Raw genomic sequence first — 23,191 nt, forward strand, 5'->3', positions numbered from 1 at the left:
CTTATGGTTTTTATCCTTCTATCTGTGCCTTCATATATAGCTTCCTTTCCGGTCGTTCTATAGCTGCTGTTGTATTAACAGTGGTGTTCCTCAGGGCTCTGTCCTATCACCAACTCTCTTCTTTTTATTCATCAATGACCTTCTAAGCTGTACATCTAACCCTATCCACTCGTAGGCTGATGATTCCACCCTTCACCTTTCCATTCGGTTCCTACAACGTCCATCTCAGCAGTTCCTCCAACAAACAAGGGATGAGGCTATGGCACATCTAATGTCTGACTTGGCTCGTATCTCTGACTAGGGTAAAAATAATCTGATTGTTTTTAATGCATCAAAGACTCAATTTTTACACCTATCATTCCGTCAAAATCGTCCACAGGTATACCCACTGATGTATAATAATATCCAGCTCAATCCTGCATCATCCTTGAACATGCTTTGGGTTTCATTTACTCGGGACTTATCTTGGAAGGATCATATTGCATCTCTTGTGAAATATGCTTCCAAGAGATTGGGTGTGCTAAGCCGACTCCGTGTCTTCTTTACTCCTGCACAATTGTTGACTTTATACACGGGTTTTATTCGCCCATGTTTAGAGTACAACTCTCATGTGTGGGGAGGTTCCCCACATACAGCTCTTCTCAATAGGGTGGAGTCAAAGGCTTTTCTTCTCATTAACTCTCCTCCTCTTACTGGCTCCCTTCAACCTTTGTCTCTTCGCCGCACTGTTGCATCTTTATCTCTTTTCTATCGCTAGTTCAAAGGTCACTGCTCCTCTGAACTGTCTGCTTGCATCCCTCGACCTCTACGACGGGCGCGTAGCACCCGTTTAGCAACAAACTCTCATCCCTTTGCTGTCCAACTTTCTAATGCAAGAGTTAACCGTTACTGTCGGTCCTTCATTTATGCAACAGGTCAACACTGGAACTGTCTCCCTCTGTATTTCCTACTTCCTATGATCTCCAGTCTTTCAAACATAGTGTGTCCAGGCATCTCGAAATGAACGGATCTTGAATTTGGCTCTCTTTTGTATTGTTTTTGTTTCTTTCTTGGAAGGAATGTTAATGCGGACTCAGCCTTTGGTTCCTTATTCCTCGCATAAAAAAAACAAACTAACCCCTCTATTTTGACATGAAAAAAAACAACCCGCCTCTCATACACTCAAACCCAGGCGAGCGAGGCACAAAAACACGATTGAACTTAATTGTGAAGATATTAACGCATTGAAACTCCCCCTGTGGGTTGTCCCATAGATAAAAGCCAGTAGGAGAGGTGGGAGGCAGAGATAGCATTGTTTGGCTAGCAGTGTGTGTGGTTAATGAGAGAGACAGAGACAGAGACAGAGACAGAGACAGACAGACAGAAGGACAGACAGACAGATAGACAGACAGACACAGAGAGAGACAGAGAGAGAGACAGAGACAGAAAGAGACAGACAGACAGACAGACAGACAGACAGATAGGCAGCCAGTAAGACAGGCAGAGAGAGAGAGAGACAGACAGACAGAGACAGAGACAGACAGACAGACAGACAGACAGATAGGCAGACAGTAAGACTGGCAGAGAGAGAGAGAGAGAGAGAGAGGGGGGGAGGGGATATATATGAGTGAAAGATACTGATAGGCTAAATGGAAAACATAGCTCAATGTACAGAGAGAGAGAGAGAGAGAGAGAGAGAGAGAGAGATAACATTGTTAGATTACCGTAGCAGTTTGTGGCTGGGGACTTGGTATCATGTTCGTATGTTTATCAGATCAATAACATACGGAAGAATAGCATATCCTTCATTCATTTATTTATTTATATTTAGAGTGGTCCAAAATTAGCACTCCACTATATACCTGACGGATCTTTTGTGCTGCGAAGACGGCTCAACCTGCTGATGTGGGTGTACAAATACGTCCTTTCCAGCTCTAAACATTTCAATCAGTCATATCTTTCAGTATCGCCAATATCTCGCTAAGCGGAGCTGAGGGACATTTGTATAATCAGGCAGTGGAGCGACCCCCTCCCCCTCTTTTATGTCAGTGCCACCACATGAAGGCGTCCCTAGCGCCATTCCAATATGCATTTATACGTGCTTCACTGTCGCTAATTTCTCGCAAAACATAACTCTCTCTCCCAGCAACAAAACCGCTAACCTGGCTGCCGTGTCGTCACCCAAAGATGTCTTACATAGATACTTTCTTCATTAACATATTATCTATAACGAGGTCTGGCCGTAGCTGCAGTTTTACCCTGACAAGTGAACGTGCTGTAGTCTGTTTCAGTCTCCTTGGTTACTAGTCATTATAACTCCAGTGTAACTATACTGGGCCATCATTTCATCTCAGTTGATGGACAAGTGTAGTCAAACTGAAGGGTACATTTGACTAGTAACCAAGAAGACTCATCCCCATCTCATAACAAAGGCTCGTCGAATTTCAGATAATTACGAAATAATATCCGTATTATGAGAGTGGCCCAGTTCCATCAAATAAAAACAAACCTACACTAGAACCTCCATACACCTGAACGTCTTCCACAGAGGCGTCATATAAATTTTCTGTTCTTATTCAGATTCAAGTGACAGTATGACAAGGATTTATGGCCAAGGTAAATATTTTCAGTAGTAGTAGTAGTGGTAGTAGTAGTAGTAGTAGTAGTAGTAGTAACTCCAATGAACTCGGTGGACTACAGACAGGGAACTGGGGGATGTTTCTATACAGCAATTGGGAAGTTGAGCCGACCATTCATATCAGTGCCATCACGTGAAGGCGTCCCTCTCCAGCTCCAAAACTAAATAAAAGCTAAATTTAAGCTTACAGGAGACTAAAAGATGCATTCAAACTTATAATTCCCCGATATTAATTGAACGCTATTGTTTCGCAGCTTACTATCCGGCAAGAGGCAGCAACAACAGCAATGGACTAGGCCAGTGCTTTCCCGCCATAAGTAAGTAGCCTTTCAACATACATGGGACCGTATTGAAATGCCTTTGAGGAATTCCTGACACCTATTCCTACGCGATTTATTCCGCACCCCCTTCAACTCATCCTCAGTCTCCCCCTCCCCTCTCCATCTTACTCATATACATTCTCCAGGTCAGTCTCTCAGTCACCATCCTTTTCACATGGCCAAATCATCTCTATTTTTCCTAACGATTTCTTGCACATCCATATCAATACCAAAACGCTCCTTCATTTTCTCATTTGTCTGTCTGTCTCTCCACTTAACCCCACATCCACATCAACACCACATCGCTCCTTTACGTCCTAATTTGTCTGTCTCTCCACATAACTCCACATGCACATCAACACCATGTCGCTTCTTCATTTCCTCTTTTAACTGTCTTCACGTAACTTGCTGCCTTTCTATACCTTTTCAGGATGGCGGTGCGGTGTGGTGGTGGTGGTAGCGGTGTGTGTGGTGAATTGTGTGGTGAGTGTGGTGACTGTGGTGGTGTCGGCTCTACTACACCACAACTGCCCTCAACATCCCATCATCACACTCTTGCTCACACTAAATGGTTAAGTATAATGACGAATGATGATGATGATGATGATGATAATAATAATAATAATAATAATAATAATAATAATAATAATAATAACAGGCTTCGAACATGACCCATTTTGATAAGCGTTACAAACACAAGCAAATACATGTAGTGGGGAGTCCCCCTCACGTGATGGCACTGATATGACCAGGCGGTGGAGCTGCCCAGTTATACAAGCGTCCTTCTTTCACCTCCCCATCCCACGAAAGAAGGATGGTGGACTGAGAAAGAGAGGCCAATTTCGGGGTGCAGACTACCAGGTCCATGTTCAAATAAGCCTGCTACTACTATTACTACTACTACTACTATTATATCGGCAGGGATAGGGCAGGCAGCAGCAGTGTTAGGCATGGCAGTGCACTGTGACGTGGCCGCAAAACTCAAATACAACGCCCGCTGCTCTCGGCTACGAAAAAGAGGGCGTTGGAGGCGAAATCGAGTGTCCTGCCTCACCATGAACGAGAAGCTGGTTTTTAGGAATCGAAGTATTGACAACGTGAGGGAGAAGACAGGGAAATTGATACCAAAGGAGTGTGAAGTCACGAGTCAAAGGAGCGCTTGGTTCTACGTTACTTGCCGAGTGTTTACATTCCTCACTCTGGCCTCACTCCTGCCTCTGACCTCTGTTGGTGAGTACGCGAGAAAAATGTAACTTACAAAATACAGGGGAGCACGGAAATAGCACTCCACTCAGCTGGCGGTATCTTATGTGTTGAGGGTACGGCTCAGTCTGATGGTGTGGACGTGGGTGTGGCAGTGGGAGTAGGAAATGAAGAAAATTATGGAAGACAGACGTTGATAACACTGACAGCCTTTCCCCACAGCACACAAGAATCACCCTAAGGAGTGGAAGGGGAGTGTTATATCTGGGTCACCTGTGTTGTATGCTATTTTTACGCCATCTTGGATAACGGGAAGCCATCAAGTCTACTATGGTGCCCCTGTTAACTGAGTGGAGAGAGGTAAATGCGGCGTCCATCTAGGAACTAAACCTCCTCACTCTTCCCCGTACCTAGCTGTGACAAGGAGCTGTCTGCCCCAAGGAAACATTGCACAGGATGGCACTGCAGGGCGATTGTTTGCCTGAGGTTCATGGGTCTGCTCGGTCATACAGACTAGGGTTGCCCTATCACTACTGTTACTACAACTACTACTGCTACTACTACTTCTACTCTAACTTGGAGTGTTGGAGACGGGTGCCTTTACGTGGTGGCACCAATGTAGGCATGTGGTGGGGCTACCAGTACAACTGTCCCTCAACTCCCTCCCTATCCCCCGAAAGGAGTGTTGTGGGCGGTAGGAAGTCGGTAACTTTAGCAGGAAGTTCTGTAGGAAGGATGCTGAGACGTAGCATTGACTGTTCTGCCACTGAGCTAGATGAAATAAGCTGCAAAAGGACGAAAACTTCCACCTAGTCAGAATTAAAGAACTGTGCACTGCCATTTGACGTTGTTCTTTGCAGTATTAACCCTTTAGCTCCTCTGGCTCACTCCACAGGGTTTGTTGTGACCTTTGGCTTCCACACACGACCGTCTGTGAACCAGGATTGCCACACACTGCTGAATTTCTCCTTCATGCTGCATATGTCTTACGGCATTGTGTACGGTCTTGTATTTGTGGTGAGTTGCTTCCTCCCCCCCTTCTCTCTCTCTCTCTCTCTCTCTCTCTCTCTCTCTCTTTGTCTGTCTGTCTGTCTGTCTTTCCAGTTAATCCACATTGGCCTTAACAAGTAAAAAATCAAGCTAAATTTAGTAGATGCTTCCAGTGCTACTGACGATGATGATAATTAAAAAGATAATGCTGACGACTATGACAGGCATTCACTTAATATGTTCTCTTCTATACCCTTCAGTGTCTTTTTTGTCATACTGCCTGCACTCCATTATTCCATGAACGCTCTAACACCCAACCCAAGAATGTCAAGCTGTTTCCAGAAATTAGCATCACACGAAAAGCACCAGGTAAAATTATATTCGTTTTTTACTTTTTTGTTCTAATTTGACAATAGTAGACGATGGAAAAAAAAATAATGTTGTTAGAAATTATGCATGGATGTAGTATTGTCTTTTTCTGCCTTTAAGTAATAGGTAACTCGCCAAAAAGATAAGCAAAATTCTGCCAGATACAATCAAACTTATTATATCCCTGGTTTCAAAGTTCAAATAGAGAATCATGGGATTTGTTATCCGGGGCACAACCAGGATTTTGTTATGGGGGGGGAGGAAGCCTGAATTTTGGCTTTACTTATTCCTAAGATACAAATATTGGAATGTACTACAGCAATATGTAAATCAATAAAAACTGAGCTTCAAATAGCAGTTTAAAACCCACTGAGGAAATAGAAATAGAAATAAATGCCTACATGTCTACACTCTATGCATTTCAATGACTATACATCGTGAAATGGGGGGATAGACCCCGAACACCCCCTCCGGCAGCGCCCATACATATAGCCTGCCTTACACACAGGGTGGGCGTGGGTGTGGCTAATCTGGTGGAGTGTATGTGCGTGTGAAGTGATGCTTGCTGTTCCATCTATAGTCATTGGCGCATCTTACCTTCAGCTCTGCCCGTCTCACCTCTACACTCCACTCTGGCTTATCGCGCAAGGTAGTGAAGACTGGAAATGTTGGATGGGAGAAAGACACAAGTTACAGCTTCAATTCTTTATTTCTCTTGCCTGTCTCTCTTCCACCCATTTCCACTTGTCGTCATGAACATCTATGTAGTGAAGAATGTATATCGATGTGTTAGAAAGCGTTAGAAGAAATATTTTGCGAAGGTTTGGCCATGAGAGGATGGAGAATGAGAGATTTGACTGGGATTATGAGAAACAGACTAGAAGAGTGACTATTCCTTCATTACTCTAACTTGGCCTAAAACTGCCATCTCTCCATCTTGACTGTCGAGTACTGTAGATTAAAATAAGTGCTACATGAAATATACCGCAAAAGGACGAAAATCAGCGCCGTATGCTCCTGATGGGGCAAAAAAATGACTGAATGATGGATGGATAGATGGATAGAGATCATTTAACTGGGCAGACTTTTGTTATTTCTCGTTTTTTTTTTTTCTTGTTCTCTGGAGCCTTACCTTACTCCATCCTCAGTTGGGAAACGCAGGTCCGGGTGATGATGATGATGATGATGATGAGGAGGAGGAGGAGGAGGGGAAGGAGGAAGTGGAGGAGGAGGAGGAGGAGGAGGAGGATAAGGACGATTCTTTCATACAGTTAATGCTAAAGCTGTTTTGTGTATGCCCAAGGATGATGATTGTCAGGAGGAGGAGGAGGAGGAAGATGATGTGACGATGAAGTGAAGGTACTGATGATGATGTTGACGGTGATGATAGTAATAATGGTGATAACAAGACTCTTTCTTCCATTAATACTAAAGCTATGCCATGTATGCCTCATGACAGGTGTATGCACTATGGCGGGCGTGATGGTGTTGGTGGTGCTATACAGACTGACACAACTTAGACTCTCTACCATTCTCGTGCATTTACTGAGCATCATGGCCAGTGCAATGGCCTTGTTCATTCTTGCGTGGCCATTAGTAGGTAAGAATGCTATAATCCAATCGTTCTTAACCTCAGCTGCAAAGCGTCCTTTCAAAGGATGTGAAAAATGTCAACCAGTTTAACGTATTAAATTAAAATTCTTTGCCATTTCAGCATGTCCATGGTTTGTTGTATGTTTAGCCTATTAAACTACAATATGACACCATTGAATCGTTATGCCATCTTGGCTGTAGCGTGAATTTGATGCCCAAATGGCCATGTATGAACTACTGTATCTGAAACCAACTGCTGGTGAGGAAAGCAAGAAGATATTCTGAGAACTGAAGGGGTAAGAATAATACAAAAGGTTAAGTACCACTGTTATACTCAGTCCACTTTTACGTGGCTCAAAATTATGATGCTACGTATGGAGAAATGCTATATTCATTTTTTTTTTTTTTTTATCGAGGCGAAGATGCACTTGACAGGTTGGTGATGATTGGCAGATTGCAACATTACCTCATAATCTCTTTACTCGTTAGCATTATTAATTAACAAGGGGGAAATTTGGGCTAGTAAATGTTATTCGAACATGTTGCACTCAGCCAATCATCACCAACCTGTCAAGTGCATCTTCGCCTCAATAAAAAAAACTGAGTATAGTAAGAATGTTAAACTCTGTTCACTTATACTTGGGTTAGCATTTGGAGAGTGATTTGGAAAAAGGACACTTCTGCCTGCAGTCCACTGGGTTCACATCCAGACAAACTTGGAACCATAAAAGCAGCAACAACAGGACAGGCACTAAGCCAGTAGTGTTCTGAACAACTGCAGCCTCACCTTGTACACAGTAAGGGGTAATTTTGGACTGATTGTTACCATTTTTACTATTAATATATAATTCCCTTACTGGCATTGACAAGAAACCTATATGTGATTGTGGTGTGCACCTTGGGTGGAGTACAAATGCTGTGGCTTCCACCCAGTAGCTCTGCATTCTCTTTCCCTGCACCTTGTAATGGGGAATGACCCTGGTCCATCCCTGGTGAGGCAGCATCCGCCATACGGTGATGGCTCCCTACAAGGAGTATGTACCGTACTGTACTTATAGGACAGCCGTATAGATGCAGTTGTTTACTGTGGTGGATGAGTCTGCTCTGCCAGAAACTCCAGGATTAGGTAACAATAACAGCTAGGGACTTAATAACAAAGTCATTTAAGAAGGCTACTAATAAAGCCACCACATTTTAGGTGACAGGGAATTCAGGTGGCTTCTTTAATCTGTATTCCGTTTTCAACAGGTTTACCATGGGGTCTGGATGCTTGGCTGGTACGAGAAGCCATCATACTGGATGAGGGTAGAACCTGTGACTCAGAATTTTTGCTTTATACACTCGTGGTTGTAGTCACCTATGCCTTTCCTGTCTTCACTCTGGCATACACTCTTTGCCTTTACCTCACAGCTGTTATGATTGTGGGTGTGGCTATGGTGCTCTACTGGCTGTGCTGTGATGATGGTATTAGTTGTGATGTGGGGATTATTATCTACATGAGAGATTCAGAGAGCCCAGTGTTACACTCAGATGGCAACTGGCAGAGTATGAAAAGTGATGAATTTAGTGATTCACATCAAACTCCCTTTTTCAAAACTTAAATTTTGATTTCCTAAGACTTTTAATGCAGCTCACTTGATTCTGACATCGTTTTGTTGTAAATAATTCCTCTGACCAATGCTCTCCCAACAATCACAGGAGACCCATGGGGCAAAGGAGTTTTCGAATAAGTGAAACACACTAAACGAATGGCTTTTGACATAAATAAATGTCAGAATCAAGAGAATCACATTATAGGTATACATTAAATTGATGCCGTGTTTCCTCTCAAGGAATCTGAGTACTGGGGTTGGCCAAAGTATAGCTAATATCTTTTGTTGTGTGGAAGTTAAACAAAGTGCCAAAACCAACTAATTACTTCTCTGCAGCTACTAGAAGCTGTTGGTAAAAAAGAAATCTCAGATATGTAATAAGACAATGTAATAATTAAAATATACTGTAGTTCATCATACAAGCTTACATTCTTTTATTGAACATCAATAATGCAAAATACAATCAATCCTTCTCCTCCTCATAGTGCCTCTTACAGTCCACATCATAAGTTTTCCGTAAGAACCCACATACACTCTCCTGCACGCCATCCACCTGATCAGGAGGACAGTAATCATCTAGACTAGAGCGTGCAATGGTTACTAAGGTCGGTGGGGGCAAAGCAGAAATCAACTGACTGAATGACTTAACCAAGCCATCTATTTCATCACTGGAAGATACGTGGTGTGGTAGCTGGTGTTTCTCGTCATCCCAGGTACACCCAGCATCGTGTACTAAGCCCCAGTCAACTTTGTTACCATATACACTAGCTAGGTCCTTTACCATATCTATCACACTCTCCCTTTCCTCCTTAACTATAATGTTTTCACAAATACCATCTACTTCCTTCAGTATTATCTCAGGGTCCCTAAGCTCCTGTATACGTGTGAATATGCTTTTGAGTGTTGTTATTTGAGTGCATCTGTTCTGTAATAGTATATTCAGTGACTCTTCATCCTTACACTCCTTATACTCAAAACCATACGCTGTCCTGAGCCGGCTGTACATGTTTACTTGTCCGTGCATGCATATAAAAGGGTTCATGGTTGTAAAAAAATCCAAATCAACATCTAATACAAAGAGATTATTATGTTCATTAATTAAGTGCATAATACCTTCAACCAGGGTGTCTGGTGATTTATTGTCCATTGTGATTACTGTCAGACTTATTTCCTTAGCATCATCCAATTCACTGGCTTTACAATACAGCATTTCACCCACGAAGTACAAAAGGGAGCTTGACACCCTAATATCATCTGTACCTTTCCTCCTTCCAATCAGAAACTTGTAACTACCATCCTCAATCTGATTAGACCAGGGAGGCTTAACCCAGACAATGGTGGAAATCTGCCCAGCATATGCAGCAACCAGCAACCAGTTCTCGATGCTCAACTTGTCCAGCATAAGGGGAACGTCAAATACCTCTGAGGCTTTAAGTTCAGGGGGAAGCAAGAGGTCTGGGTGGGAGTCAAAATGGATGATGAGGTTGTGTGTGAAGGGGAGGTGCTTTGAGCCAACAGCCCTCAAGATGTGGTAGAGGACGTCATTATGATCTTCAACTATGTGCATGGGAAGCTTCTTGTATTTCCTCAGAGTAGTCATGTTGCACCTGAAAAAGAAGAAGGATTATACCTACTGTATATCTATTGACTGCACAAGTCATTACTCCTCTAATCCTCTCTTGGTCAGGATAACTGTAACATTCTATCCCTGCTTGGGACAAGGCTTCATTGAGGCGAGAGTGAGACATTACATCCTGAGTATTAATCCTGTCACCATTAACCCTCTCATCAATAACCATGTCACAAGAAGGAATATAGTGTATTTTAAGTGGTTCTGGAGATTTCATACAACTGCTGTCCTCTTGCAGATTATTTATGAAATCTATGCTGATTCATTTCACTTAAAAAGGTTCCATCATGCTTGCAAGCATCAGCCTTGGCCACCTAATGGCAACTCTCCATGCTGTTCAATCTCTAGCAGCCTTTCAATTCAGTCCCCATGAGGTCACACTTGATGAGCTCATCCCAGCTCTTCTTCGGTCTGGTTCTTGCAACTCTACCCACAATATTCATACTTCTCACCCTCTGCACCTAGCTGTCATCCATCCTCCATTCTCTCCATGATATATTCAGATTAACACAAAAGACAATGTTATGGTGTAATAAGCCAACCAAATCACTAAGAGGTGCTCTACAACTTCCTAATGCCCACACAATGTGATACAGGACATCACTGTGGTCTTCAACTAAGTGCACAGGCAGTTTCTATTATTTCCTTGTGTGGCCATGCTGTAAGAGGAAGAAGGCTCTAAATTATATCTACGTGTATTCCAGGGAACCTCAATGATTAGTGAATGAAAGTGTGGCACATTTAATTAGCCAAACTTCTGATTAGTCCTCCTTCTATCAGGTTATTCCTTGCCCCCTTGACTGTACCTCACTCCTCCGTATGTGTGAAAGGAGAACTAAACGATGACAGTGACAACAAAGACGAGGACAAGGACAACTTCTACTATTAACTTAGGTGCTGACATGAAGGCTACACAAGATGACACTGTGCATTATGGGCAGACCAGCTGCTGCATGCACCTGGGAGTCAAACCTCCACATACTTCCCTGCATCTCGCTGTGGGAAGCACTCTGGTGTGACCCTGATGGGATGTTATCAACCACAAAGGGGTGCTGGATTTCTAAAGTGTATATGATGTATTATAGCTGTAAGATGGCCCCACAGACGCAGTTGCTTTCATATGGTCCATGGATCTGCTCAGCCAGACAGTCCAGGGATAACCAACAACAAAAACAACTACTACTTACTAAAAAAGCATTTGGAGGTAAAAAGAATACAAAGAAAAATAGGTATATCATCAGAGAGAAGGCATTAAGACAGATAACCAAGAGCAAAAGGAAGAAGGAAGCTTATACTGTATTTATGTGTTCAGCATTCTATCATCATCATCATCATCCAATCCTACATTGCCCCATGAGGAGCGTAGGAGTTCGGGGCTAGGCAGTTGGTCCTGATATTTAAGATGAGAGTGACTACATGACTGAAAAAACTCGCATCGCCTCTTGGACTCAAACTGTAGCACATAAACCACACAACAGTCCAACCCAAGAGCTCTACCACCAGATCACCAGACATCTAAAGGAGTTAAGGCTACCATTTCATTTCCAAACATGGGGATAACACAAGAATGGCTACTCTTGTTTGCCATCAGTAAGTTTTATCACAAATAATTAGAGTCCTGTTCATAAAACCTTGATGTCATAATTTTAGATAGCTAAGTTGGTCATGAAGTTTGGTACACTGCTCATGAAATTTTAAAGTTTCTATCTACTTATCACCAGATGCCTTAACATGACATGAGGTGGTCACAACACACTGTCTGCATGTCACCCTCTTCTTTGTTATCAGAATCCCTCCCAGAAACTCACTCCTCCATCTCTCATATACCTCTCCATCTCATCCTCAGTTTCCCCCCTTTCCCTTCCCCCTCCATCTAACTCAAATACACTCTATGGGTCAGTCCCTCATTCTTCATCTTCTTCACATTTAAAAACATAATTTGAAGAATTTACAATACTTGCCAAGCCAAGTCATCTGCAATGCCTCTGCCTCTTACTAATATCTCAAGATAAGTGTTAATCTTCATAAGCAGTCCCATGATCTTTTTACTACAACTGGGCATGAAACTGCCATCTCCTTATCTTTTATGCTGTTGTAACAAGAGATTAATTCTGGAATATGATGCTAGTCACAACGGAGTGCTGGTACTCTGGTAAGGGTACAAGGCCATAGCAGCAGCATATTCTGCCACTAAGCTACATACAAATAAGCTGCAAAAGGATGAAAACCTGAGCCAAGTTATAGTAAAAAGAGTGAAGTATGTGTTACTTGTCAAAATTAATACTTGTACATGTGGATGCCTTCATGTGGTGGCACCAATTTAGCTGGGAGGCTCGAATGCCTGGTTACACAGACGTCTCTTGACTCCTCTCCTATCTTCTGCAAGGTGGCTGGTGGTAACTGCAGCCTGCAACTCATTTGGTTCACATTCAGATTAGCCTGCGAATACAACAACATTACAAATATGTACCGCATATGGGCCAACAATGTTTTACTGCTGTTAGGCTGTGGCATGAAGTAACTGAGGTAAAAGTGCCTTGATAAATAACAATTTTGGCAAGTCAAAATGGCCACAAGTTCCATATGCTATTACTTATTACACAAGTCAGAATGGCTAGAGCTCCATATGTATTATTTATCAGAGCTTTAGTTTACATTCAGGGTTTAAATCTGGCCCATCAACCACCAAGGAAACAACTGCTCAAGTGGGACCATCCTACAGGTACACCATGTTGGGATCCAGCATCCTCTTGCAGTAGACACAGCCTCACCAGTGTCAGATCAGGGTCCTTCCCATGGCAAGGTGTTGGAGATTTGGCTTCTGTGTGGACACTGTAGCTGCTTTACTCCACCCAGGGTACACTGTAACACCACACGTAGGCTCCTCATCAGGACCACTGTATAATGAAAAATGAATGAAACAAAAATGTCATTACTCATTGTCAAATAAGCCCACATCCTTCATGGTATTCTATCTTGTCAGTTTCATTTTCTTGCAGGTAAGCCATCACAAACTACACAAGCTTAAGGTGTATTTTGGGATAATTTAACAAACTTGCTATTGTGAATAATCTCATCTGAACATGAACCTGGTAGTACTGTACAGGCTGAACCTGCCCTCCTTCTGCAGTCCACTATTCTTCTCTCGGGGCACAGGCATTGTACTTGAGGGTAATTTGTACTACCACCCAGTGGAGGTGTCTGATCATATTGGTGCCACCACGTGAAGGTTTCCCTCGGCTTAATAATACGCGGAAGGCCACTCCTGCTGAATTAAATCACCTGCTCCTGCCCTGATTTAAATCACCTGGCTGTATTCATAACAAAACAGTAATAATTAAAAGTCCTCTAGCGTAAACACTAATTTAAATGGGTAGTATTTAAAGTCCCACAAGAAAAACATCAACCATTTAATTCTTCCAGCCACCAGACGCCATTATTAAGGCCAAAAGCGACTTCCATTTAGATTCAGGGTTTCCTTCACAGTCTTGCCACTGCCACTACAAGGACTGAAAGTGAATAAAAACATGAATAATAAAGACACAAACATGATTTCCGACCTTGATTTAAATTACCTGAAGTTTGGGATGGTCAGCCTCGAAGTCAGACTAGAGCCCACAAACCCTTTTAAATATCATCCACACTAATTAAAATAAATAAAAATAAATATTCTGGTTCAAAGCTTAGTACGATTGCTAAAAAAACTAGAGGAGATAACAGAAGATTATTTTAGGAGGGAGGTAGAATTTTTAATAATGGTTTAGAGGAATGTATGGGAAAATGTTGGAACTCTTTGCGACATCGACAAAACATATCACAGCTGACGAGGGTGGTGGCCCGTGGACCCTCGCATAATTTCGCTCAGCACAAACCCTGGCGAGGATTTACCGCCCTTACACCTACCGCGGCGATGAGTGAGGGGCGTGATGGCGACGAGGACGTGCTGGGCGATTACTGGATCACGTCCTGGGAGCAGCAAACGGCACAAGAACTGGAGAGTGAGCCTGATCGCCAGCAGCACCTTCATGCCGAGGCGGACGCGGCCAATGAGAAAATGTGGGCGCTTTTTCAGAGTGCAGCCCAGTGCGTGGCCATCATGTATAAAGGTGATGATGGAGGAGGTTTTAATGCGTCTTTTATGAATAAGTTAGCGCCATATTGGTGTACGTAAAGGCTTTTATTGACCCCGTGAGTATGCCAAGCCAAACCCTTATTTTTGGTATGCATTATCATTTTGGTGCTGGACAGGGACACCTTCACGTGGTGTTACAGATATAACTGGGCGTCTCCTCTGAGCTCTGGTTATACAAATACCCTTCAGCTTCCTCCCTATCCCCCAAAAGGAAAATGGTGGGCTGCAGGAGAGGGGCAACTCAAGCCTGCAGTCTACTGGGTTTACATTCAGGTGAACCTGGGGCTGCAGCTACTACTGCTATTCTCGTTCATCAGGGAAATAGCACCATGATGTATATATAGGTGCTGATGGATGGGTTATCATGTGATTATCATACATTACGGTACCATAATATTAGACTTGCGTGCCTTTTTATCAACCTTGTACACATTTCGACCAAATCAATTTGTGGGATAATCATTTTAGTTTTGTTGGCAGACCCTGTTTCACTGGATTTTATTAATAATTTGCTTCCTTAAGATTTCTGTTATGGCTTTTCATTTGCAAATTGGTCCAAGGTGATTTATAGATTGTGAAGATGAGTTAGGTGCCATTTACAATAGAAAAAATGTGATAACTGAATAAATCACAGAAAAGCATAAGATAAAACAAATTTAAAAGCAATTATAAATGAGAGTGGACTTGTAAATGCTTACCAGTACACTCAGTGCTTAATTTATGGTTGAAAAGAAAGGCTAGGATTGAATATGGTGATCTATATGTTTAGGTAAGGTCCAGCTGGGGTTGCATTGGTCAGTGTAGTACCTGTTATGAGATCATCAGTTTTATTAATGCCGACATTTGGCACTGTGGAGAGGATGGATAAAGAGAGAATGACTTGAGTTTATGTGATTGAGGTGGTAGGGTGGGTGAGTTGCAGAGAAGAGGATGGCTGGGAAGCAGTTTGCTCTTAGGCAGTCTTTACAGGATTTAGTCATGTGGCAGTATATGTACAGTAATACCTCGATATACAATACTCCTAGAGGCGATACCCTGGCTTAACGATGGGGGTAGAAATACCACCATACCCCACCTAATGATGGCCAAACCCCAGTGTAATGATGGGTTTTTATATATTTTTCAACTGATTTTTGATATTTTGACTAATTGTGTGTGTTTAGGTTGGTTTATAAACTGTTTTTAGACTTAGATTAATGTGTTTTAGCCATAGGTGGGGTGAACATCGTCATTAGATTAATGTGTTTTAGCCATAGGTGGGGTGAACATCGTCATTTTGGGGTACAGATTACTAAGCTTGATTTTTTCCAGACTTATATTTGATGTTTTTCAGATTTTATTTGTTGGTTTTAGTGAGTTATTTACAGGTGATAGGCTTAGGTTAACTTCCTTGATAGCTGATAGGCCATTTAGATTGGCTTTAAACTTATTTGGGTGGGTTTTGGACTTGGTTTGGGGGGAAACCCAAGGCTGGTAAATGCTCCACGTTACATGTTATAAGTACCCTGATTTGTGATACCCTGCCTGACGATGGGGTTTTACCTAACCAATTACATCGTTAAACCGGCATATGCGTGTACAAAAAAAAAAAAAAAATCCATGCAAAGGTGCTTTCATAAGGCCATTTTAACAGTATTTTGGCTATATTCATATGTGTAATTTAGCATACGGTACTGGAAAATTTGGGACGTAGTTGCAGTGTATCTACTGTATATTGTTTTCTTTAACTTGACAAAGATCCGTAATTTCTTTTTGTTCAGTTAGTACCCAGGTGTAGTCATGCTGGAGGACTGATATGCCAAGGAGACTCACTCATGTTTCAGAACTAACGCTTATCAAGTTTCTTGTGGTCACTTAATATCCATGTTATGATTGTGGCCCAATTCCATCAGGTGAAAACAGACATACCATTACTTTAACCATGATTGTATATTTCAGGTGCAGCTGACAGGCACAATTCAATGTGGGTGCCCTTTCAAACAGCAGCAGGTCACATCACTGCCCTGTATAAAGGTGAGACACGACAAACACATGTGGAGAGGATTGAGAATGTGAGACTGACCAGGAGATTTGTGTATGAGTGAGCTGGCGGGGGAGACCCAAATGAGAGGGGGATGTGAGTTGGAGAGAGGGCAGCTAAAGGGCAGAGGACAGGGTGACATGGAGCCATTTTGTCGGTGGCCATCCCATACAATATTAAGACACCTGACTCTAGATCCACTAGATAGAAAGCTAGAACTAAAACATAACAGATACCATCATCATCACTACCATAATTTTCTGTTGGTAGTACGGTAGAAGAGAGTTTGCTTAGATGGTGTGGCCATGTGAAAATACTGGATGCATATAGAGTGAGGACATTACAGTACATCACTCCACTTTAAGATGGGGAAAAAAAGTGTCAGGATGATGATGATGATAGTGACTAAATATTAGAAAGAATTGGCTAAGAGGCTGGATTTGTTCAACTTATAGAAAAAACTGGAATAAAGGCAGAATGGTGATGAAATGTTAGACTTGTTATTGGAAACGTTTGGCAAAGAGGTGGGGTGATAATAGTGATATTAAAAGAGACTTATTACTAGGAAGGATTGGCCAAGTGATTGGATGATTATGATAAAAGAAACTTGTCTATAGGAAATATACAGTACCGTTAAGCTAAGATCCTCTGTATACAATCCCAGATGCTGTAGAGTCAGTGCATCATAGCAGTGAGATCAGGGTTCAGGCAGGGTACGAGCATCTGTACAGAAAAAATAGACTAATATCCTCTCTTCGTACAATCCCAGATGCCGTGGAATCAGTGCGTCGCAGTGGTGAGATTGGGGTGCAGGCGGGTTATCAGCGTCGCACCAGAGAGATCCTGAACTGGGCACGACGGCGGCGACACATCCGGCGCGAGGAGCTGCTGGCATTCCTGGCAGGCAAGACTCCACCACACCGTCCCGCTCATCTCAGGTTGGACACCACCTTTAAATTTACAGTACCATAGTACGATCATGATTCCCATATTCTTGGCCTAAAATATTTCCCTTCTACCATCCACCATCCTTCTTTGAGAGAATAGAAAGGGAGCTGAGGGATGTTTGCATGACCAGACAGCAAATTCCTCTGGCCTCTTTAGCACTGCATACAGGCAACCCTTGTTATTTGTAAAGTGGTCTAAATTGTCAACATTTACATTCAATTCCTACTTTAAAACTGAGGGAAGACTAAGCTAGAAATGAAGCTTAATTTTTTTTTTTTTTTCTTTTTTATAATGGATGGCTTAATTGCAAAGGATATAAGAAAGGTTACTTATGACCAGACCCGCATTTTTAACTTTGGTAAACGTTTACAGGGGTTCCCCACGCACTCGTATCTCACTGGAGCGTATGAGCCCTCGTCTGCCCAGCCCTCACCACCACACCCATCCCCACGCCCACAACCCAGAGCCCGACCTCAACACCTTCAGGGAAGCACTCGGCATTTCAGGTATGACTTGCTTTCACCTATATGGGCCTGGTATTAAAATGAAAATGTAACAGACCCTTATTTTTTTCGTCATTTGTAGAATGCTTACTGTTATAGTACCATAGTAGTACTGGTAGTAGTAGTAGTAACAGTAGCAGTGGTAGTAGTGGTGGTAGTGGTATTACTATCCCCTTGACTGCCATTTTTAGCTGCAGTCATAAAGGTCAGGATGGTAGTGATGATGATTTTTTTCAATAGATCAGCTCATTCTGCCATAGCTGTGTGTTTATACAGCACTGAAAAATGGTCAGGATGATGAGTGTTATTTTTTTATTTTGCAAGTCAACCCAGTCATGATGTCTGATACTGATATAATGATTGTTTCTTCTGTAGGTCAGCCAAATCTTAGTGTATGTCTAGTGCTGGTATGATGATTTTTTTCTCCTGTCGTCCAGCACAGTCTAGATGTTCATGTGGCACCAGCATGATGATGATTCAGTGTAGGTCAGCTCATGATGGCCACAAAAAATGGTCACAGTGATGATGGTGGTGGTACCAGTATTATTTCCTAAGTAGGTCAGCCCATTCTACATTAGGCGTTCATCCAGCACCAGTGAAAAAGGTCTGGATGATGATGTTCATGATGATTAATTATTTCTCCTGTAGGTCAGATCATTTTTGGTGTTCATGCATCACCAGTGGAGAAAGAAGTCTGGATGATGATAAATACAGTGTTACTCCCTGTGTAGGTGAGGCCATTTGTGTTCATCCAGCATCAGAGGGAAAGGATGTCTGGATGATGATGATTACAGTAATATTTCCCCTGTAGGTCAAGCCAATCTAGGTGTTCGCCCGGCGCCGGTTGGCTCACCCACACTGTCGTCACGGCGCCGCAACTCAGCCCACCTGCCAGAACTCCAGGCCTTCTTATGCGACGAGTTCGCCCGGAATAAGCGGCCAGCTCCGTCATCCTCCCCCACCCACGACGTCACCATGGACTCTCCGCAGCACAAAAGGTCCCGCTACACTTAAGACACCTCTGTAGACGTAGGTTTTTCAGTTTCAACCAATTTCAGTGTGCCTAAGAATCCAATGCAGTGAGTCCTTGTTGTAAGGTCCCTCCCGGCCTTGATGTTCTTTGCCATAACCCTCCGTAAATAGCAGAGCAGTTTGTTATCATAGTTCCATTGCTATAGTTTCTGTACCTTTACTTGTCCAAAATTCTTGTAATTTTCCTGGTTATTTCACATAACTTAATGCCAGAATAAGACAGTGCTGTACCTCTGCTTCTTTTAATAGCACTTCTGTGTGACTAGCACTCTATTTTAGCATCCATCACTTGTTACATCCCAGTGTTCAGGATGAAGACATGACACATTTTGGCCAGGCTAGAGTGAAGAGGATACATATACTCTTTTTTTTTAGTTTAAGTTTGAGGATAATTACCATCCATATCCTGAATGTTGAATTGTAAGTTACAGTAGGTTAACACTAGCATGTGTTAATAGTCACAAAGAACTGGTGCACTAGAAATGATTTAGAGATGTAGTATTGTCTTTTTTCACCACTGAGCTATGAGAAATAATCTACCGAAGGACAAAATACTGGGCCAAGTTAGTGTAAAAAGATTATACCTACAGAGCCGATTCACCCGTACCAGCATATTCACAATACCAGTTATATATACCAGTAAATAAAACTCTGTATGGTAATGAAGACATCCCCCTTCTTATAACTAGGACTCGCTGTACCGTACGTTAATTTTTATTTTTCCATGATGTACAGTATCGCAGACCTGCTTCAAAGTAATGACTCCTAGCTCAAGTAAAAGCAGGTTAGGGAATGTAGTGGTTATGGGCTAGTGTTGTAGGTGGCTTTGGATATTTCTGAACACTTGTTTTTTAGTGATTTATCATACATATTACATCTTGGTATTTTCTTGTATGTTTTGATGCAAAATATAGTATATTGGTATTTAAAATATAAAAGTATACAACAGAGCATTTCCCTCGCACTTGGCTCTTTTCATTACATCACGGTATCTTGTGTGCTATTGAGCCATGCTTTATAACAACAACATGCACTCATTTTTACTCACATAAACTGGAGCATCAGGGCCTGGGTCTGGGCTATTCAGTTCAGACATTTAAGGCAACATTTACCCACTTCACCTGCCTCTGGGCAGCATTATCAGTATTAAAATAAAATAGCATACCTTACTGCACGGGAAAATTTCAAGGTGTATCATGCAAAATAAACCACTGAGGAGGAGGTGCTGTGAATCCTCCTAAGCCACCTGGAATGCCTTCCTATAGATCGCCCGTAAACAAAGCCGCGTGAAGACACATGGTATACCGTAGGGCAGTTCGGTTTCCTATCCGATGGTATTGTAACATTTCTTCAATCTTACCCCGGTGGAGTATGTTAAGAGTTAAGTATTATAAGCCTCCTCAGAATGATAATGCCCTCTTAAGTTCATTCTTGGTATCTTCAGACCATTTCATTCAGCATAGGAGAGACTTATGAAGCAGAAGGGGTTAGATGTGGCCTTCATTAATCTCTTCACTGATAAGGTTTCTCCTAAGTTAAATGGATTGTATGTAAGGAGAGGAACTAGATTTCAGAATACGCAATCAGCCTGTTAAGCTCTTTAATCTGGTGCTGTATTCTATACTTTATTCTTGCTGGTTTCGCATTATTTTATTCAGTATAGGAGAGATTTCTTTCGCGAGTGGTTAAGTGCAGCTTTCATGTACCCTTTTGGTGCTGTTGAGGGAAGCCTTCATGTGGTGGCACTGATATACCTAGGTGGCTCTATCACTAGGTTTTATGAATATCACTCAGCTCCCTTCCTGTCTCCCAAAAGTAGAATTTTAGACCACAGGAGAGGGGGAACTTCAGCCTACCATTTTCTGGGTTCACATATTAGATGAATGTAGGGCTATAAAAACAACCCTTCCAGTTTGTAAAGCCCCCTATGGAATAAAATGTGAAGGATGGAAGAAACAGGAAGAAAGAAAGGAAGGCAATAAGAGAATGATATACATGAAGGAAGAAGTAGGCTGTACTGCATCAAGTGAGTGGATGATGGTTGATGATATCATTTTTTGTATTTTGTTCTTTAATTCAAAAAGTTTTGAAATTGGAGGAGTTGGATATAGCCTTTATTAACTCCTTCACTAGTAGAGATCTCCCCTAAACTGAATAAAATCATGCACTAGAACACCAGTACTCTAACTTGGCCTAGAATTGCCATCTCTCCATTTGAATACTGAACTGTAACAGTAGGTTAACACTAGAATAAGCAGTGATCACAAGGAAGTGCTGTTGATAGGATGTTGAACCGTAGCATTGTCTTTTTCTGCCACAGAGCTATGTGAGGAATGCTACAGAAGGATGAAAAACAGGGCAAGTTAGGATTAAAAAAGAGAATACTATCAAGAATGAAGTTAAAAAGACATGGATGGTACTGAGGGAGCGATTGCTTTTTGTACTGGTATTATAATCATGTATATAATGTGGAGTGAGGCTAATTTCAGTATCATAGAGCACAAATTGTATGCGAGTGTTCATTTCAGTTTCGTACAGGTACCATATGTATTGCACAGAGGGTCCTTGATAAATGTTGCTGTGTTTTTTTTAATTATTATTATTATTTTTTTGTAACTAACCACTTGATGCCAGTGATCTGTCTATATACCTACCTACCTATATTCCGCTTACCTACCTACCTACCTGCCTACCTGCCTGCATACCTACCTGCCTACCCACCCACCTACTTGCTTACCTACCTCACTGTGTATCTAACTAGCTTTAGCCAGATGCCATAATCCTGGAAGAGGTGGCCACAAATGAACCTTCTCCCTATCACCCAATCCTTTGCCATCCAACTGCCTTCATTCTGACTCGCACCCCCTCTACTATTCCTCTCACCCCATCTTGCACCTCTTTATTGGTCTCTCCCTCCCCCTCATTACTACTTTCTATAGCAATAAAGCATTGTAGATTTCCCATATTTTACAGTACTAATTGTTCAGAATAAGTAATGATGGCCGATGTCCCCAGCATATATCAAGGACTTCCTGTGTTGTAATGATAATAAATATTCTTTTGATGACATATAAGGTGGTTCAAAAGTCTGGTATCACTCATAGGGCAGTAGATTCTCATTAGAGTGATAGCAGACTTATGGATAACTCTTTGTTAATTACTACTGTATTCCCTATGTGTTTCTTGACCTGTCAGATCCAGATGATGTCCCTTTTAAATTATTATTGCTACTGCCAGGTTATTTTATTCAACACGGATAGATTTCTCCTGCCCTGAGGGGTTTTTCTAATGCTTTATCAGACCCCTGCAGAGTGAAAGGAAAAACCTGTTGTTGTGACATCAGGTTCAATTGAATGTGGACCCAATGGACTACAGTTTACCATCCTTCTCCTGCAGTCCACCATCCTCCTCCTGGGGCCTGAGAGTGGAGATGAGGGTTGTTAGTATATCTAGGTTGTTCCACTGCGTGACTACGTTAGTGACACCATATTAAAGCATCCCTGGCCTACTTAAGGGGTCTGTTAAGGCTCTTCTTAACCCCTCAGTTCCAAAAGTTTACCCTGAGTTGAATAAAATAATGCAAAGGTACCAAGAATAACATTAAAAAGGCATTGTAAGGTGAAGGGTTGAAGTGCTCATTGTTAAAGCATAAATCCGCGTTGTTTAGATAATGGCCACTCCGTATTATTATGGGCTTTGTTATAAATGGCACTGCAGCCTTTGTCGCTCTTTTTTCATAGCAGTTTATTTTGCATAGTGCACCTCACCATTCTCTTGTGTGTTATTTGTACAGTAAACCCTCTGTAAATTGAACCTCATTAAACCAAACTTTGGCTATATCACAACTTTGACCCTGTCAAACAGCTTAGTTATTTATCAAACTAAGGGTTGAGACAGTGAAGAATGATAGCTCCCAGACTGAATAAAAGGTAAATACAGAGTGATTCAGGGAAAGTTTAAGGATTTATCATACTATTCTGAGTGAATAACAGCTCATATAGCATTGAACTGGACATTTGTTGAAAACAGTTTCAGGACAGCAACTGAAACTCAATAACTCAGCTCAAAACAGAATGGCAGTGAACTGTTTTAAATCACCATTTACACAGATTGCTTGTAATTCACGCTCTTCATATGTGCGCTGCCGCAGTTGAGGGATGTTTTGAGTTTGACCCCAGAGTTCTGGCCCACCTTTCTCAGGGTCAAAGGTGTGACTTGCTGGACATAGTTGGTCACATTCAG

General features: G+C 42.0%; 2 protein-coding genes across 2 annotated transcripts; one reads left to right on the forward strand and one right to left on the reverse strand.

Moving 5' to 3' along the window:
* Positions 1-9,147: 9,147 nt before the first annotated feature.
* Positions 9,148-13,167, reverse strand: MESR6 (misexpression suppressor of ras 6). Its single transcript, XM_080280095.1, has 3 exons — positions 13,086-13,167; positions 12,599-12,753; positions 9,148-10,291 (listed from the first exon to the last, which is right to left on the reverse strand). Exons 2-3 carry the CDS (start codon positions 12,730-12,732, stop codon positions 9,148-9,150), a joined length of 1,278 nt encoding a protein of 425 aa, XP_080136221.1. The 5' UTR covers positions 12,733-12,753; positions 13,086-13,167.
* A 1,057-nt stretch (positions 13,168-14,224) lies between these two features.
* Positions 14,225-18,931, forward strand: LOC145409865 (HUWE1-associated protein modifying stress responses). Its single transcript, XM_080280148.1, has 5 exons — positions 14,225-14,420; positions 16,385-16,459; positions 17,236-17,404; positions 17,787-17,920; positions 18,729-18,931. Exons 1-5 carry the CDS (start codon positions 14,225-14,227, stop codon positions 18,929-18,931), a joined length of 777 nt encoding a protein of 258 aa, XP_080136274.1.
* The last annotated feature ends 4,260 nt before the right edge of the window (positions 18,932-23,191 follow it).

The sequence above is a fragment of the Coenobita brevimanus genome, chromosome 83, assembly GCF_032717465.1.
Source record: "Coenobita brevimanus isolate Jiangsu-jjx chromosome 83, ASM3271746v2, whole genome shotgun sequence".
In the NCBI taxonomy this organism is placed as follows: Eukaryota; Metazoa; Arthropoda; class Malacostraca; order Decapoda; family Coenobitidae; genus Coenobita; species Coenobita brevimanus.